At 41.1% G+C, this 19,376-nt stretch overlaps 1 protein-coding gene across 1 annotated transcript; it reads right to left on the reverse strand.

Annotated features, from left to right (window-relative positions):
• Window positions 1–3,588: 3,588 nt before the first annotated feature.
• Window positions 3,589–15,121, reverse strand: IL1A (interleukin 1 alpha). Its single transcript, XM_024558633.4, has 7 exons — window positions 15,057–15,121; window positions 12,311–12,419; window positions 11,294–11,342; window positions 10,249–10,471; window positions 8,567–8,740; window positions 7,387–7,508; window positions 3,589–4,739 (listed from the first exon to the last, which is right to left on the reverse strand). The coding sequence occupies exons 2-7, from the start codon at window positions 12,355–12,357 to the stop codon at window positions 4,542–4,544; spliced, it is 813 nt and encodes a 270-aa protein (XP_024414401.1). The 5' UTR covers window positions 12,358–12,419; window positions 15,057–15,121; the 3' UTR covers window positions 3,589–4,541.
• Between the last annotated feature and the right edge of the window lie 4,255 nt (window positions 15,122–19,376).

Raw genomic sequence — 19,376 nt, forward strand, 5'->3', positions numbered from 1 at the left:
AATTGAACCAGTGACCTTTTGCCTTGGAGGATGATACCTAATCAACTGAGCCACACTGGTCAGGGAGATTGTAGGTATTTTAAATAAAAACAATGTCACGCTGTAAAATGTTTGTAACCTATTCTTTATACCTGGTGAAGGTATAAAGGTGAAGAAAATAAAAAATATGGTGAAGAAAATAAAAATATATGGTGAAGGAAATAAAAAATATGCTCACCTAATTATAGATGCCACAAAGCTGAGAAGAAAAGCCAATGTATAAAAAATCAGAATCCTGAACAATCTAGATCTGAGACCAAATTAAGAAGATTAAATTTAATATGGATATATTGAAAGCTTGAATTTAGCTTGAGAATTAGCCTAGGTTTCAATTGCCTGCAAACACTATATGAATCAATGTCACTTGCTTTCAAAAAGCTAATGTCACTTTCTAACAAAAGCATGGTGTCTACTGTAGAAAGAACAAGGTTCCACTTTGGGTCCTACTGGTCTGACCATATTTTGAGTACTATACATAATTCTGGCCAATAAGTTTTATGAAAGATATCGACAACATTGGTCATGACTCAAGAGGGCAATTTTGACAAAAGTGTGTGGTTATAACACCACCATACAGATTTGGACTTCTGGCCATGATGGAGGCATAGTTAGATACATTTCGCCTCCTTGCACAAACAAAAGAAGGACAACAGTGAATTTGAAAACAAAAAATAACCAGAACTGCCAGAAAATTGAACTCTATGGAAGCATGACAATGAAGGAATTAAAGAAGAAACCTTCATCCGGACCAGTAGGAGGGGCGGCGATGGGCAGCCAGGGTGAAGAGGACTGGCGGAAGGTGGTGCCTGGAGGACCAGCATGGGCAAGGCAGTGCCTGGCAAACCTGGCAGTCCCACATTTGCATGTGGACAAACAGGAAGGAACAACTGGGGAGTGAGACAGACAGTGCAACCCTGAGTTCTAGTGTGGGGAAATAAAGCCTCCAAATCTCTGACTGGAAAAACCTGTGAGGGTTGAGGTAGTGGAAGAAACTCCTAGCCTCACAGGAGAGTTCATTGGAGAGGCCCACAGAGTCCTAGAACATACACAAAACCACTCCTTCCCCCTGGGGAATCAGCACCAGAATGGCCCAATTTGCTTTTGGGTAGCAGCAGAAGTGACTGAAAACCAACAGAGAGCTGAACAAGTGGAATTGTTCTCTCTCGGACCCCCCCCACATATAGCACCACAACACAGCCAAGTGGGTTGCACCACCCTGGCAAATACCTAAGGTTCCACCCCTTACCACATAACAAGTACACTGAGACCACCCCCCCCAATATATGTCCAAATGAAAGAACAGGTCAAAGCTCCAGAAAAAACACAACTAAATGATGAAGAGATAGCCACTCTATCAGATGCACAGTTTAAAACACTGGTAATCAGGATGCTCACAGAAATGTTTGAGTATGGTTGCAAAATACAGGAAAAAGTGAAGGCTATGAAAAGTGAAATAAAGGAAAATGTACAGGGAACCAACAGGGAGGGGAAGGAAACCAGGACTCAAATCAACAGTTTGGACCAGAAGGAAGAAATAAACATTCAACCAGAACAGAATGAAGAAACAAGAATTCCAAAAAATGAGGAGAGGCTTCGGAAACTCCAGGAAAACTTTAAATTATCCAACATCCGAATCGTAGGGGTGCCAGAAGGAGAAGAGGAAGAGCAAGAAATGGAAAACTTATTTGAACAAATAATGAAGAAGAATTTCCCCAATCTGGCAAAAGAAATAGACTTCCAGGAAGTTCAGGAAGTCCAGAGAGTCCCAAAGAAGTTGAACCCAAGGAAGAACACACCAAGGCACATCATAATTACCCATGATTAAAGATAAGGAGAGAATCTTAAAAGCAGTGTGAGAAAAGGAGACAGTTACCTACAAAGGAGTTCCCATAAGACTGTCAGCTGATTTCTCAAAAGAAACCTTGCAGGCAAGAAGGGGCTGGAAAGAAATATTCAAAGTCATGAAAGGCAAAGACCTACATCCAAGATTACTCTATGCAGCAAAGCTATCATTTAGAATGGAAGGGCAGATAAAGTGCTTCCCAGATAAGGTTAAGTTAAAGGAGTTTATCATCACCAAGCCCTTATTATATGAAATGTTAAGGGGACTTATCTAAGAAAAAGAAGATGATCGAAAATATGAACAGTAAAATGACAACAAACTCATGACTATCAACAACTCAAACTAAAAAAACAAAAACAAACAACTAGAACAGGAACAGAATCACAGAAATGGAGATCACATGGGGAGTTATCAGCAGGGAAGGGGCAGGGGAGGTGGAAAATGGGAGAAAAGGTACAGGGAATAAGAAGCATAAATGGTAGGTATAAAATAGACAGGGGTAGGTTAAGAGTAGTATATGAAATGTAGAAGACAAAGAACTTACATGTACAAGCCATGGACATGAACTAAATGGTGGGGGGTGGGGTGGTAGAAATATGGGTGGGAGGGGTATGCAGGGCAGAGGGGCATAAAAGGGAAAAAATGGGACAACTGTAATAGTATAACCAATAAAATATATTTTAAAAAGTGGAGATTTGGCTTTCCTTTCATCATTTTGGAAAGTGATGTATAAAGACCATCGTAAAAGAAATAGACTCCAGCAAGTTCAGTGCCTACACTGTTCAACCCCATCATGGTGAGCTTCTTACCATTTAGGCAGGGGAGATGACAGTGTTCACTGTATGCGTCCCTTCTCCTCTTTCTCTGATGTCACTTTTAGGATTTTACCTGCTATACACCTGCTGTCTTCCAAATCTATATCTACTTATACCTTCTCTTGAGTTCCAGATACGTTATCATCTGCCCATTCTACATGTGTCCTTGGGCATCCTGCCAGTAGCTCAGAATACATGTCTAAAATGGTACTCCTCTTACAGCATCCTCGTAGTGAGAAGAACTTCCTGTTTCTACCAAAAGTACCGATTGACAGAATCACTCACCCATTCTCCAGTACCAGGAAACTGAGTGTCATCTAAGGCTACTCCTTTTCCATTATTTTCCACATCTAATTCCAAGTTACCTTGATTTTAACTTTTTCCAACCCAACATGTTTTGTATCCATGCCTTCTAAATGCATTGATTACTTATTAATGTGGCTGGTGTGTGAATTTATGTGGATATTACACATTTATGCATGTGTTGTAAGTGCAGAATGTGAGCTACCGAGGATATTATCATTCTGATTGCCATTTATGACACTGGCTAGCTAATAAAAGGGAGAGAAAAACCATAAAACCTTGGCTTGGTTTTGTAAAGTAATACTACAGTTATTTATGTGAACTTTTATCATTGCTCCTAATTACCATGCAGTGAAATAATAGTTAAGACAATAAGTAATTATGTATCAGATTTACTTTTTTGTGATTTTTATTGAATTTTGATTGATAATGTATCAGTCTTCATTGTTGACAGTGATGTAACACTATGGTTTGATCTCAACTTTTAGAACCTAGAAGGAACATTGCTTATGTTCCAGAAAAGAAAGTTTAGATAACATTTGTTCCACAGTTGCCGAAGTTAAGTTCGTTCCATTTTAGCTAGCGGGGTTTGATAAGGTGGAATCGAATGGCACATGAGCAACAAAGCAAGGTTAAAGACAGAGGAGGGGAAGATTTTGGCCAATTATCAGCTCAAACAAACAGAGTAAATAATATAAATTTATTATTATAATTACAGGGATCCCAGACACTAGAATGCAGAACCTCGTGGTAATGGAAAAAGCACAGCTTGGACCAAAGTGCCTTAATGTAACTACATCAAACTCACTCAGGCTGGAAAACACTGTGTGTTGTTGAGGTTGCCCGGTCACATGCGAAGACTGCAAAGAATTGCCATAAATATACTAATATGTTATAATTACCTTAAATTATATTTATAAATATATATATATAAACAATAACTTAAAATAACATCCCATGCTTTGCCTCATTCTTGAGGCTCAGCTTCAAGAAGCATCTTACTGAAATGATTGTCATAAAATACTGCTGAGGCAGGAAGGACTTAAGTGTCGTTCTCTCCATTTTGAAGATGACCCAATTGAAGTGCTAGAAACTTACAGTATTTGATTAAGGGTTAATCAGCCACTTAAAGGCAGAAGGCAAAACAGTTGGAATGAAATCCTGGGTCTATTGCTTCTCATTCCAACTGCCATTGTGAGAATTTCTTAGTTTTCTTATGCCTCAGTTAACCCACATGTAACATGGGTAGAGTTTTTTTAATAGTCAGGAGCCCTGGTGCTCCCAAGATTGTTATGAAGAATAATAATTAAAATGATTGGTGGTTTGCATAGTATAGGGTGTTCCTTAAATAACAAGCAGCATTATATTTAGTGTTGGTGCACTAGACCTTACTCCCTCTCTTTCAAAGAGAGCAAACATTCATTTAGAATTACGAAGGCTCAGCACATGCTCCGTGAGTGACTAAGAGTAAAGGATTTGACTTCTTCATGTACATGGTACATACGGACTGTCAACATTTCACAAGTAAGTGGACTCCAGAGTCAAGGCTGGTCTTCCAGTATCTGAAAGTCAGTGATAGAGGGTTGCCCACTTGCCATGTGCACCAGGCCATCTTGCTTTGTGGCAATAAACAACTTTGGATAGGCAACTGACTCAAAGTAGTTCTTAGTGCCATGAGGTTCCCAGAAGAAGAGGAGGTTGGTCTCATCTTTGATGGTTTTGGGTGTCTCAGGCATCTCCTAGGATAAGGAAGGAGAACAGAGATGTTAGAGAACAAGATGCTAGAACAAGAGCTGAAGTTCAATCCCTTGGCACGTGGCCTCTGTGAGAAACATAACACTTCAGGATTATGACTCTGTAACGTGATGTAGGTCCTTCACTCATTTGTTCATTCAGCAAGCATTTATTACATGCCTATTAAATGTATGGCCCCATTTTTTAGTAGTTGATTTCCTTAGTTAACTGGAGAGAAATCCAAATTAGTTATGAAGACTGCCAATGACTCCAGTGTCTCCCTGGATCCTGGCTGGTGGGGTTGAGCTTCATTCTTGTCCTGCCTCCAACACAGGTGTAGGGTATTTTGCATCAAATCCAAGTATTAGTTATTCTAAGATCCCTAAAGATTTTGACCTGTAAGTGTGCAAATCATACCTTTGGGGAAGTAATTTATAATTTAGAGATGTTTATGTCCACATTAAGTCAATGATTGCAGGTTAAAAAAAACCAACACACACACACACACCCCACTTTCCAGGTATATTAGCAACTGAATCCTTTCAATCAATATAATTGTTGACAATTGTGATCTCTCTCTGTCTTTTTTTTTTTTTTTTACTAGATTTTATTTATTTTTAGAGAGTGGGGGAGGGAGGGAGAAAGAGAAGGAGAGAAACTTCAATGTGTGGTTGCCTCTTCTGTGTCTCCAACTGGGTACCTGACTCACAACCCAGGCATGTGACCTGACTGGGAATTGAACAGGGGACCCTTTGGTTCACAGGCTGGCACTCAATCCACTGAGCCACAGCAGCCAGGGTGACAATAGTGACCACTTTAGACTCTACTCTCTCTGTGGTTATAAATAGAAGAATCTAAAAATACTTCCATGGAAAAGTAAAATTCAAATTCCAACTCAAGAGGTTTATTCTTTACTCTTTAGTCTAAAGCAACTAAACATCCTTTTGAGATTTCCTTGGGATTTTCAATGTCAATAAGGATTTTATTTCTTAAGCCTATTCCTCTCCTAATTTTTCTCATCTCAGTAAATGGAGTTTTTCCTCATGCTCTTTTTGTTCTATCTTCAAAACATAATGAGATTCTGCCCTGGCTGGTATAGCTCAGTGGATTGAGGGTGGGCCTGCGAATCAAAGAGTTGCTCATTAAATTCCTGGTTGGGGCACGTGTCTGGGTTGTGGGCCAGGTCCCCGGTTGGGGGCACTTGAGAGGCAGCTGCACATTGATGTTTCTCTCCCTCTATTTCTCCCTCCCTTACCCTCTCTCTAGAAATAAATAAATAAAATCTAAAAAAAAAATGAGATTCTGTCTACTGCAGCCTACCTGCTCAGCACTTTCCGTACTGTGACTGCTGTCGTTACCTCCCGCTCGGGCCCTCTGCCTCCTCTATTGCCTTCCTTCTGATATACTCTCCATTTCAGAAAACATAAGTGAACTCCTTTTAATGGTTTTTAAAAAATTGTATCTCAGATGAAATCCAAATGCAGGGCTCCACCAGCACTAGCCTCAGCCTATCCTCCCTCCTCCCCACACTGCCCAGCTTCTGGAGTGTCCTGATCTGTGAAGCTGGCTTTTAAGCTCCTAAAGATCTACAGCCTGGGAGCAGTCAAACCCCTCTGTTTAGAATACCCTACTCCCACCCAACCCCTTGCATGATGGCAGGCTCCCTCCCTCCCATCAGCAACTCTCATCTTCTCTATCTAAACAACACTCCCCAACTTTTCTCTATCTCAGCATCCTATTCACTTGCTTTGCAGCATCTTGCACACTGGGCTGGCTGTTTGGCTTGTCTATTGTCTGTGTCCCCCAGAAGACTAAATTTTATAAGGCTAGGGACTTTGGCGCACCACTGTCTATACAGCTATTGCACTGTGCTTGCCAGATAAAAGGCTCTCAGTAAATGACACTTGCTGAATGAATTCATGAATGAAGCTATGCCCTACCCTGCAGTTACCACTTTCATTTCACTTGATCCAGGTAGAGAAACACATGCACATCATAAATCCTAGTGGGGGCAGGAGGTTGGATTATACATCTACTGAATAAGAGTCACCTACTTATCAGTGGAGAAAACATTTAAGACAACAGTGTGTGTGTGTCTGCATATTTGTGGGGGACGGTGGTAGTGGAGATGGAGCTGGGATGAGGGATAATGCTGGCACAATGGAGAGAGAGGCACTAGAGTCAGAAGGCCAGGGTTTGAGTCTTGGCTCCAGCTTTTTGCTTTGTGCCTCTGGCACATGATTAATTGTCTCTGATCTAAAGGACTTGTTTGAGTTTGTTAGAGACAAGTCCATCGTCCTAATTCTTACTGTCATGTAGGTCAATTAGTAGGTGTCATTAAGGATCAAAATGGATGGAATAAATGGATGCCCTGGGATGTAAGGGGAACAGGATCAGGCAGGGAAAGGTAAAAGACGGAAGAAGGCAATTTACCTTTTATATACTCTTGCACCTCCCTTTTACTCTCTCACAGATCCTGCCTAGAATTGCCTCTGGGGTTGAGTGAGAAGCAGGATGGGGGTGGGTGAGCAGGCGGGGACTGTGGTAGGAAGAGGAGAGGACTGTGCACCTGCTAGGGGTGTCTGTCTACTGGGGTCATTGACAAATGTATGGGACGTAATGAAGATAAGTTAGAGCCGGAGGACCACTGACCTTTAGCAATACAGGAACGTTTTCACTTTGGGCACTCACAAACAGCCGTGTTTCTGAGAGTCGCAGGGTCACAGGAAATTTAGTTTCTTCGTTCGATATATAAGCACCCATGTCAAATTTCACTGGTGGAGAGAAAAGCCAAAAGGAAAGTAAATCCACCGTGTTTATATAAAATGAAGTGTTTATGTAGACACTCTGTGGGTGTGAGTTAGGTCTCTGGCTATGGTAGAAGTGCTAGAAATGGAATTTGGCCCATCTTTGTGTCCTTCACAATGTCTGACATATTTACTAGGCAGGCAGACACTTGATTAATGTCTTTAGAATTTTCTGTGTTGAATGAATGCTTAGGGGGTTGAGTGTTAAATCTCTTGAATTATGTTAGTGGGATAAGACCCTGAAATTTGTAAGGTCGTGAGTTCATAATGACCTAAAATGGAGGGGTTTAGGAAAGCTGACGCCTATGTTGGTAGTGATAGTGACAAGTAGTTTAGTTTTTCTTAGAGAACAATGCTTAATAGGAGTTGTCAAGTGATATATGCTTAGCAACCCAGGAGTTTCACTTTTGAGGTATGTTCTAAAGAAATAACCTCATAGGAATACAAAGATATTTGCAACAGAATTACTTAGAGAAAACCTGATGCTCTCTCTCTCTCTTTCTCACACACACACACATATATAAAAATATAAAAATATATATAATATATATTACATATATACACATATAAATATATAATTACATATATGTAATTGTTATATAATTGTGACAATGATTGTTTCTAGTTTGGTGTTATTTTTAAGTTTGATTGGCAGGCTTTCTAATGAAGCGTGATGGCCCTCGTTGATTCTGGGTAAATCGGGGTGAGCCATTTAATATTTTTGAATCTCAGCTTCCTTGTATTTAAAATGGAGGACCAGACTGAGAGAACCAAGGGAGAAACTACATCAGAAAGCTTCACACTGATCTTAGTCTCTCATTGACAGGACACTTCTCTTGTGGGGTTGTCAGGTTTCGCTGAGGCTCCTGTCCTTGCCTGGGATTTTCAGCAAGGTGATATATACCTTTCTATTTTAGAAGAATTGTGCAAAGCCAGGAATCTGGAGAGGTATATACTTTGAAAGCAGAACACTTGAAAAAATACAGAAATAAGAGGAAGGGAGGATGGCCGAGTTGTCCATTTACCTTCTTGGTCCAGATTATTTAACGCGGTAGCCATGAGGTATTTGCCCGACGTGTCTAGAGTGATACTTTGATGGAGGGTGTCATTCAGGGTGCATCGGTGTTTGATGACCCTTCTGAAGTTGTACTTCACGTTGCTCTGGAAGCTGTTAGTTGCTGACCTGGGCTGGATGATTTCTACAACCGTTAGCACAAGCTGAAGTTAATTGTCTTGATGCAAACACATGACATGTCTGCTCTAACACAAGCACAGGAAGTAGCTATGGAAGGGATTAAGAATACTCCAATTCCGGGGAGGAAACAGAAGTGGAATCACCAAACAGTAGTGGAGTGGGCTCTAGGATCATTACTGTGGTAACTTATTCTTTTTAAACTTTGAGGCCTCAGTATTTTTATAGAAAAGAGATTAGTTGAACAAATTTCTCATTTTTGGTTGTTTGGAGGTTTCTAAGTAACCAGGAAGATTCCTAGTATTTTCTACTTATACTTTCAAATGAATGCTCTCTGAGAAAAGCAGTAAGTACATTAAATGTCTGTCATGCCTCTGAACAGTGAGGTCAATCAATAGCTTCACGAATTTCCATGGCTCTGCATAATTCTACTTCTAGGAGTCTATTCTAGGAAGTCAATGGTGATAGAAATGAAGGTTTACGGATACGGATGTTCATTGTTGCATTACTTATAATGGTGAAAAATTGCTAGTCTAAAATGCCCTTGATATATCGCTAAATGAAAAAAAAGCCAGATATAAAATCGTGTGTAGTAGAATCCTAACATGTTCGTATGTGTGTAAGTACATAGAAACAACGTTAAGGAACATATCATAGTGCTGGCAGTGGTAAATCTTAGTGGTAGTATGAGGATTTCTTTTCTTTCTTACATTTTCTTGTATCTCCTAATTTTCTAGGTGAACATGTATTAGTGTTTAGCTGTGACCTTAAAAATACTGAGTTTATGTTTCACACAGTGGCTTGTAGAGTAGAGGCATGGGAGAAAAATCATGATTTTTATAGTCAGAACTGCATTTTTTTGAAGCTTTCCCATTTAAACATTGTGTGACATTGGGCAGGTGACTATCTCACTGAGCTGAGTTTCCTCATATGTAAAATGGAAATGCAAGGTGGTTGCAAAGCTTACAGATAATGCAGCAATTAATAACATGGTATTGTTGGCAGTATTAACAAAAGTAATAGGAGCAGTGGTAATAGTAATCAGAACAACAAGAGCAATAGCTGGCACGTATTGGGTATTTGCTGCATGCCAGGCATTATTCTAGTCCAGAAGCTTGCAAGTATTAACACATTTAATCTTCGCAACAAGTAGGGGCTCTGATCATCTCCATTTTACAGTAGAGGGAACTGGAGCAGAGACAGGTTAAGTAATTTGTCCAAGGAGGCATATAGCATGTGGCAGAACATAGCTTGTAAATTGTTAACCACTATCAGTGTATACATGCTTTCTGCCAAGGGCTGAAAGTCACAGGACCTTCACAGTATGGCCATGAAATGAACATGTGAGCACATATTTTAGACTCAGGCCACTGCTGCTTTCCTTACATATGGATACCAGACTAATGCCTGGCTGTGACCTTGATTCTCTGACTCTAGGTTTTATTTGCACCTATACTCTATCGTCCCTATTTGCTTAAAAAAAACACAAGGATATTATTGTACTTGACTCCCTACCTTCTTCTGGATCATTGGCAATGACTTCCAGGTCATCATCAGTGATGAACTGGTTGAAACTTAGCCGTCTCTTCTTCAGAACCTTCCCGTTGGCTGCCACCACCACCACACTCTCCTTGAAGGTAAGCTGGGATGTTTTAGAGGTCTCAGAGGTGCTCAGAGACATGAATTTATCCATGCAGTCCTTGGGAAGTGGGTCATAGCTTACATCGTAGAAGGATTTCTGTGAGGAAGGGAAGTAGAAATTGAGAGGCTGCCCATAGCCATAAAATGTGAATCCTTTCAGCAGGAGTTTTTTCAACAGACTGGTGAGTAGGATGTTCATTATGGTCTTGGTTAATCCATGTTTCATCAGTCTGTCCGACCTCTCCCTCACTTCCTTTCAGGAGTTCCCTGGAAGATGCGCTCTCTTGGCCAGTCTTTGTCACCCATTGACTGACTCGAAAGTGAGATGGAGTGGAACAGGTTTACAAGTGAGATCTTAGTGAGTGGTAGCTTTCCAGTTAGTTCTCTGTTAGGAAGTTAGACTTTTAATGGACAGGGCACCAGTAATTTAGAAATAGTCCTTTGGGAATAGCTTTCAAAGCCACTACCAAAGACACACCAGGCAGTACTTGTGTGGTCTCTTAGCAAATCACACAGCTGGTGAATGGCTTGCTTCCTCTCCCTCAGCTTCATTGGCTATTACATTGCAGGACTATCTCTAATCTCCTGAGCTGGAGTCAGAGAGGATGATCCCAACATATCTCTTTAGGAGACAGACCTCTGGTGATGTGGCCCAAAGGGGCTGTCTCAGGGTAGCATAACTAACATGCTGATGGAGCCTGGCCAAGAGACTCCAGTTCTTGGGATTCATAAAGAAGGTCATCAACTCTTAGAGCAGCGAGCCAGTCTGCCCCACTTATAATGAAGAAATACATGTCTCAGGACATCTCATGAGGGTACAACAGAGCATCTAGAACTCAAGCTATTGCTGTTCTCTTCTGGTGGAGACAATATTACTGTGTCAGAATAGCAGTCCTGTAAGAATCAGTCATTTACTTACCTGATTCAGAGAGAGTTGGCCATTTTCGGAACTGTATTCTTCATTTTCACTGTCAAACAAGATGAAAAGAATGTAACTGTTTGTTATGTCACTAAAGTCACTGGGCAACATATTTTTTAATGACCACATTAGCTTTGGGTAAAACACATACAGGGCCACTACTGTCACCTTGGAAAAGGACTTCTATATTCACACATATGTATAGTGATTTGTCCCTCACTAACTTGGAATTACTAATCATCAGGGCAGTCTTTGAACTTTATCTGTGTTTTATCAATGAAAACCAGGGTTTGGATAACAAATTGAAGAGTTGCAATTAAATTTCAGAGAAAAATGTTAAGCTCCTCGAGAGAAAAGAAGTACTTTTGAAGAACCTCATTTTAATTTTAACCAAATAGATTATGTTACACATTGCTTTCATGTATTCACTGCAATAGACTTAGTCATTTATACTTGGCAACACACCCAGACAACACTTGGATGGCCTAGTGTGTGTTAGTGCATGTTACCAGGAGATGGGAGCACCATGTGTGTTTAAAGGGTTCTGTAAGTTTACCTTTTTATTTGTTTATGTTTCTCCTATGCCTGGATGAGGTTTGACTGTGAATGAGCACTCATGTGCTCAGATTGCTGTGGAGTCATTTCCTATTCCAGCCTGAGATCAGGAGTTTTCTGAGAGTGGTTTCTCCCTCTGACAGTCCATTAAAACCCATTATTGTATCAGAACATGTAACCCAAACCAAGGCTGTATCTGAGTAGATATTGAAATTCACTAGGACTTAGCAAGCCTTAAAAATAATTTTTCTATAGCAGCTGTCTCCTTGTCAATGCCATCTCAGTTTAACATGCTAGATGCTTAGAGTCCTTGGGTCTTTGTTGAACCTGCCCTGACTTTGGGGGTAGGACACATCTCTTCATTCCCTGCCAGTCTGGTTCCATGCTTGTCACTGTAACCCTTAGCTGGATTCTAATGTGCCTTGATCCCCTCATTGAATCATAAGAGAATCTATTTCCTACCTGTAACAGTTCTTTAGGTCTTCAAAGATGTCAGGGACCTTGGCCATCTTGACTTCTTCAACAGAGAACACCAGGGGTTGTCAGAACAGCCAGTCTCTGAACCAGATGCCTGCAAGGAGAACCACGTCTGCTTTCTACTTCTTGAGAAACTTAATGCATGACCTAGCCCACACTCAGCATTTTCCCCATTCTTCTTTTCACTCCCTTGAATTATTTGCATTGCATGTCTCCTCTACTAGATTGTAAACTTCTTTTAGAATCTTAGTTTCCATTATGTGTCTAACTCAATGTTCATGCACACAGCAGGCATTCAGTGGACTTTGGATAAGTTAAAAAAAAAAAAAAAAACAAAAACCCAAGAATGAAGTATTTGACTTCCGGACAAAATGGAGGGGTAGGTAGATACACTTTGCCTCCTCACACAACCAAAAGAAAGACAACAAATTTAAAAGCAAAAAATAACCAGAACTGTCAGAAAATCAAATTGTATGGAAGTCTGACAGCCAAGGAATTAAAGAAGAAACATTCATCCAGACTGGTAGGAGGGATGGAGATTGGCAGCCAGGGCAGAAAGGCCTCATGGCAAGGCAGCGGCTGGAGGATTTGGGTAGGGAGTTAGGGGGACTGAGGTGGTGGCTGGAGGAGTGGGTGGTCTCACATTTGTGTGTGGATAAACCAGGAGGAACAACTGAGGGGTGAGAGAGACCAAGCAGCCCAGGGTTCCAGTGTGGGGAAATAAAACCTCAAAACATCTGACTGGAAAACCTGTGGGGGTTGCGGCTGTGAAAGAAACTCCCAGACTCACAGGGGAGTACGTTGGAGAGACCCACATGGTCCTAGAGCATACACAAGCCCATCCACCCAGGAATCCCCCACCAGAAGGGCCCAATTTGCTTGTGGGTAGAGGAGGAAATGACTGAAATCCAGATGAGAGGTCAGCAAGTGGCATTGTTCCCTCTCTGACACCTCACCCACATACAGTGCCACAACGCAGAGATGTGGGTTGCCCTGTCCTAGTGAATACCTAAAGCTCCACCCCATACAATATAATAGGCCTTCTGAGACAAAAAAAATATGGCACAAATGTAAGAACAGATCAAAGCTCCAAAAATAGAACTAAGTGATGAAGAGATAGCCAACCTATCAGATGCAGAGTTCAAAACACTGGTAATAAGGATGCGCACAGAAATGGCTGAATATGGTCACAAAATAGAGGAAGAAGTGAAGGCTATGCAAAGTGAAATACAGAAAAGTAGGCAGGAAACCAACAGTGAAAGGAAGGAAACCAGGACTCAAATCAATGATTTGGACCAGAAGGAAGAAATAAACATTCAACCAGAATAGAATGAAGAACTAGAATTCAAAGAAATGAGGAAAGGCTTAGGAACTTCTGGGATAACTTTAAATGTTCCAACATCCAAATCATAGGGGTGCCAGAAGGAGAAGAGGAAGAGCAAGAAATGGAAAACCTACTTGAAAAAATAATGAAGAACTTCTCCAATCTGGCAAAGAAAAGAGACATCCAGGAAGTCCAGGAAGCTCAGAGAGTCCCAAAGAAGTTGGACCCAAGGAAGAACACACCAAAGCACATCATAATTTCATTACCCAAGATGAAACAGAAGGAGAGGATCTTACAAACAGCAAGAGAAAAGGAGAGAGTTACCTATAAAAGAGTTCCCATAAGACTATCAGCTGATTTCTCAGAAACCTCGCAGGCAAGAAGGGGCTGGAAAGAAGTATTCCAAGTCATGAAAGGCAAGGACTTAGATCCAAGATTACTCTATCCAGCAAAGCTATCATTTAGAATGGAAGGGCAGATAAAGTACTTCCAAGATAAGGTCAAGTTAAAGGAGTTCACCATCACTAAACCCTTATTATATGAAATGTTAAAGGGACTTATCTAAGAAAAAGAAGGTGATCAAAACTATGAATAGTAAAATGACAACAAACTCACAACTATCAACAACTGAACCTAAAAAACAAGAACAAAACCAGAAACCAACTAAGCAAACAACTAGAACAGGAACAGAATCACAGAAATGGAGATCACATGGAGGGTTATCAGTGAGAAGGGGGAGAGGGGAGAATGGAGGAAAAGGTACAAGGAATAAGAAACATAAATGGTAGGTACAAAATAGACAGGGGTAGGTTAAGAATAGTATAGGAAATGGAGAAGCCAAAGAACTTATATGCACAACCCATGGACATGAACTAAAGTTGTTGGAATGCTGGTGGGAGGGGGCGGTGCAAGACAGAGGGCAATAAAGGGGAGAAAAAAAGGGAAAACTATAATAGCATAATCAGTAAAATATATTTTAAAAAACTAAGTGAAATAAGCCAGACCACTTCTGAAAAAATAAGATAAATAATGCTTACAAATTAACATTTGCATAAATTTAAAAAAAGGAATGAAGTATTTGCCTTACACAGGTGTAGAGAGAGACAGAGTTGGAAACTTCCAGTTTTCTCCAGGTAGTTTTTGGTACTAGAGTTCCCTTCAAGAGAAGGCTTATCTGCACCTACCCGTGCCCTTCTATGAGACCAGTTCCTCTGTCCCTCAGTTCCCTACCAGGAGAAAGAATCATTTTCTGTAATCTGACTGTGATTCTAACTCACACACTGAACCAGGAAAGGACAAGAAAGGAAGGAAAAGACTTTAGCTTCAGAGAAGGCAGTTTGAGAGTTAACAGTCAAGGAAAAAACCCAAAAAATATTTTAAAAGCCAAAGATGTGATAAGGACAATACCTTTGCTACTCGGGTGCCAGTAATGTGACTCCCTCTCTGCCGGGAGACTTAAGGCAGTCCTTAACGCCAGTCGGCCTCCCTTGCCTTTTGTCTTCTGCGGAGTAGGCGTGGCTATGGTTGCGTCATGGGGAATTTACAAGAAAAAATCCTGCTTTGTATATTTTCATGTTTGTTCAACCTCATACTTGGTTTTCAGAGGTTCCTGGAGTTTTGGTTTACATATTTATTTCTTTGCTCTTAACAATTATAAACACCTAGTCTTAGAAAAAGGGAAGAAAAACAGGAAACTTACCAAGTGTCTAAAAATATATGGTGGAAGTGGAAGGAGAACTCCTAAAATCAGAATTATAGGTGGCTAGAGTTGGAGACAAGCTTTGAAGTTGTGGTTTGTGTTTTGGCTTACTTTATTTATTGTCCCCCATGGCTGAGTATTAATTGATGGGATACTTGGCAGCCCCTGGCATCTGAGGGGTGGCCCTTTCTGAAGAGAGAGGTTTGAATAGGCATAAATCACTTGAATATGGGGTGACAACCTGCTGGTTAGGGCAGGATAGAGGAGACAAAAGTGATATTCAATTGCAAAAGTTTTCATCCTCTTACTCCTCTGAAGACCACCAACCCACTTCCTATAGAAGTGACAGAGCATCAGGACAGAACTCTCAGCCCTGGTCATGTGCTAGCCTTCACCAGAGCCCTGAAAGCAGTCTAGTCCTTTTTCAGGATAAAGCCCAGGTGTATGAGGATAGCTGCAGACTCAGGGAGGTGTGGGCAATCCCTGGCCAGAGGCCAGTGGCTAGATTTAAGAACAGAGGTTGGGGGAAAGGAAGGAGCTCATGTAGGACACTGATCAGACTTTGTCAGTATTGTGAGGCTAGCCCAGTTCAGGTGCTGCAACACTGGACTCTTAATAAATAAATGTTTCAGGTTTCCTGTGGAGTTGAAGCCACATCAGTTTTCAATAAAGGAAAGAGATGGAAGGAAAGAGTAAAGGAGGAAAAACAAGGTGTAGAGAGAAAGGTGAGGTGTGGCAACGTGGTATAAAACACAAAAACAGAACTGGGAGCAAGTGGCTTGTGTGAGTTGGGCAAAGTGTTCTCTCCGGTCCTGTTCAAATGTAAATAATGGAATTGGTTAGATTTCATTCTGGTCCATCCTAGGAGCAAAATATCTGATTCTGGTTCCACTGCTCATTTCAGTTGCTTCTGATCATATGCCTGGTGTTTCAATAGCCATAAACAAGAGCTACAGAAATAGCTGGCATCCTGGATGTAGGCAGTGTAAACGAAAGACTAGACCGGGGTGGGGGCAGAGCTTGGGAGTCTCAGCATGATCATTATAACTGGTGATGGTAGCAGTTCTCTACATCTGTGGCTCCCATTCAGGTGACACAGAAATGTTAACCCTGGTCACCCTTCTGCCTCCTGGAGATCTTGTGAGGGCTATTACCAAGAAGCAGTCGCAGAGCACGTCGTGAATGTGGGCTGCTGTGGAGATGCAACTAAGCAAAAATAATAATAATGCTAATGATGGCTCTGTCATGTGAGAACCTGTATAGTCATTATTATAATGCCTTGGTTTACTGAAGGAAAAACAATTCTTATGAAAATATAGATTTGAAAACTTCAATGGGGAGAACATTTTGAGATGAAGACCTCTGTTGAAACAGTGAAGATGTTTAGTTTCTGGGAGGACTATGTAACACCTCTTTGGTAATCCAGGAGAATAGCATTGGTTCCATCATCAGTGGCAGCACCCGTCCTTGTCAATGGCACTCCTCTGTTGCAGAGAATTCCCCAATGTGGTTGTTGAATTCTCAAGGATAGTTTGAAAATTTTTCTACACAGGCAACTCAGGTTGGGGGTCTCATCTTTTTCCTTCATGTGATCTTCTTAGAAACCAGTTTTTTAAAGGAAGAACCATGCGGGTGAGGTTCAGAGAGTGAGAGGTCCCTTCTTGGTTCTGGGGAGCCTACTGTTCTGTGAGTGTGAACAAAGGTTGACTTGTAAGGAAGTCTCAGCAACAGGCCATCTGTTCCAAGGAACAGAGAGAGGAACGTGCTAGGTAGAGCTCTGCTGGAACCACAGGGGTGCTTCAGGCTGTGTTGTGACAGGGACTTTGGGTGGCTTCATGCTCTTGACTCTGAGGAGGCCTCAAAAAGTCTTTTTTAGCTATTTTAACCTAAATTATTCAGAAAAACATTTTTTGAGCACTTATTCTGCACCAGGGGTTATGTTAGGCATCACTATTTTTTTCTTGACTCACAAAATTAGGTATTCAAGATAAGATAATATATTTTGGTAGGTGGGGGGATCAGGCTTGAAGGTTGTGGGTCCAAAGAGTCATGGTGATATTTTTCCTTTGAAAACTGCTTTACAGTTCACAAAGGGCTCTCATCTGCACTGCCTTGCTGCCTTCTCACTTTACCTATGAGAGGTAGTGATTACTATCCCCTTTCACAGCTGGGGACCCTTGAAGAAGTTAAGTGACCAATCTATGGTCACAAAGTTGGCAGAGCTAGCAATCAAATCCAGATTTCTTACTCTAAGTCCAATCTTCTCTTTCCACCGAACATAGATGCTCAAGTCTCTTCTCAGCACCAATGCCACGTGACCGGGCTGAAATAGATCATCCTTAAAGGCATTTCCTGCCTCAAACACCCTATCATTCATTGATTCTAAGATTCTTTGTTTAAAAAAAGCGACAAAAAAGAAATGGTTTGAAATATCTCTCCTCCCTCTGGCATACCCTCTGAAACCTCATGTTTTTCTCCTGATGTTCATTTTAAACTGGGAGGTCACTGGGGAGGGGAGAGGGAATATTCCAGGCTGAGCGAAGGCCATGGAGTCAAGTGAATGAATGTAGGGTATTAGGCTGGAGCCTAGAGAGGTAGGGGCTAAAGGGGCGATGACGTGGGGCTGGAGAGGAAGACAAAAGTCAGATGGGCAGGACCTGGTTTAGAACCAGTAGGTTTTTATCCATTTACATTGGTAAATGCTTAGGAACTCAGTGAGCAGAGGAATGTTGTGGCTTGGAGTAGATGGAGAATTCAATTTGGCAGAAGGGGGAGCTTTATGTTGAGCCAGCAAATCTCTGTTTAGCTGAAATCTCCTCTCTTTGCCTTAGCTCATCTACTCCTTAATTTTTTGTGTTTTTTGAAAAAATTCCAAATTCCTTTTCTCTCTTCTCTTGAGCAGTGGTTAATAAGATTGTGCCCCTTTTTATCTTGTTCCTTGGCTTCTGTGCCCCCCTTTTCATTTTTCACAGATGCTTTGTAAAAATCAGAGTTCACTAGAGAGCGTCCTGTGTGGCAGCAGGCATGTCTGTGCCCGTCTCTTACTTTTATTTTTGCTGGCTAATTGTGATCCTCCAATCAGAAGTGCATTTTAAAGAAATCCCCTCTCCTTTGAGTCATTTTTTCTCATTGGAGTCCTAGCTATGTCTGGTCTAAACTTGTTTTTCAACTTAAATAATAACTTGAATTACTTTTTTGGATTCTAAAACATGTTTATTAAATATTGTTAGGGAAATACCCACAAGCTGGAATAACTAGAGTTATTCACTATCACTATTTTAGTGTATTTACTTCCAGTCTTTCTTTTTCTAAAGGCATCTATAGATTTGTTTTTTTTAATCCTCACATGAGGACATGTTTATTGACTTTAGAGAGCGAGAAAGGGAGAGAGAGAGAGAGAGAAACATCAGTGTGAGAAAGAAACATCATGTGTCTGCCTTCCATACACACCCTGACTGGGGATGGAACCTGTGACCTTTTGGTGCACAGGATGGACGCTCCAACCAAATGAGCCACTCTGCCAGGGCTAGATCTGTTTTTATGCAAATGGCATACTTGGAGTAATATTTGCTTTCCTGAAATCTGGGGAGCATATACGTGGTAGACCATGATCATCAAAAATCCATCTACTCACTTGAGGGGTTACTTAATGAATGTCCATTTTCATTTCCTCGTCTCCATGGCCGTTAATCAGGGACATGTGGTTTGTTCTGGCCAGTGCACTGTGAGCAGGAAGTGATACATGTTGTCTTATACTTCCAGGCTGATGCAATCAAGGCCCAGTGTGTGCCCTTGTCATCTCCAACTTCCTCTGATGCAGCAACTTTGGAAGTCACGTATTTCAGATGGTGTGGCTGCAAGTGGATGAGGTGTGGCTGCAAATGAGTGAGACTAGAACAACCTGCTTTAGACTTTGTATCAGTGAGAAACAAATCTTTAACTGTGCTAAGTCGCTGAGATTTTAGGGTTTATTTGTTTCTGCAGGCTAACTTGACCTATTCTGACTACTACTACAAATGACTTCCCTT

This window comes from Desmodus rotundus, chromosome 5 (assembly GCF_022682495.2).
Source record: "Desmodus rotundus isolate HL8 chromosome 5, HLdesRot8A.1, whole genome shotgun sequence".
NCBI lineage: Eukaryota > Metazoa > Chordata > Mammalia > Chiroptera > Phyllostomidae > Desmodus > Desmodus rotundus.

Coding starts and splice junctions, on each gene's coding strand:
- IL1A (XM_024558633.4), bottom strand. CDS start 12,357: ATGGCCAAGGTCCCTGACATCTTTGAAGACCTAAAGAACTGTTACAG. Junction 11,343..12,310: donor GACCTAAAGAACTGTTACAG/GTAGGAAATAGA, acceptor CTTGTTTGACAG/TGAAAATGAAGAATACAGTT. Junction 7,509..8,566: donor AAATAATCTGGACCAAGAAG/GTAAATGGACAA, acceptor TCTCTCCACCAG/TGAAATTTGACATGGGTGCT.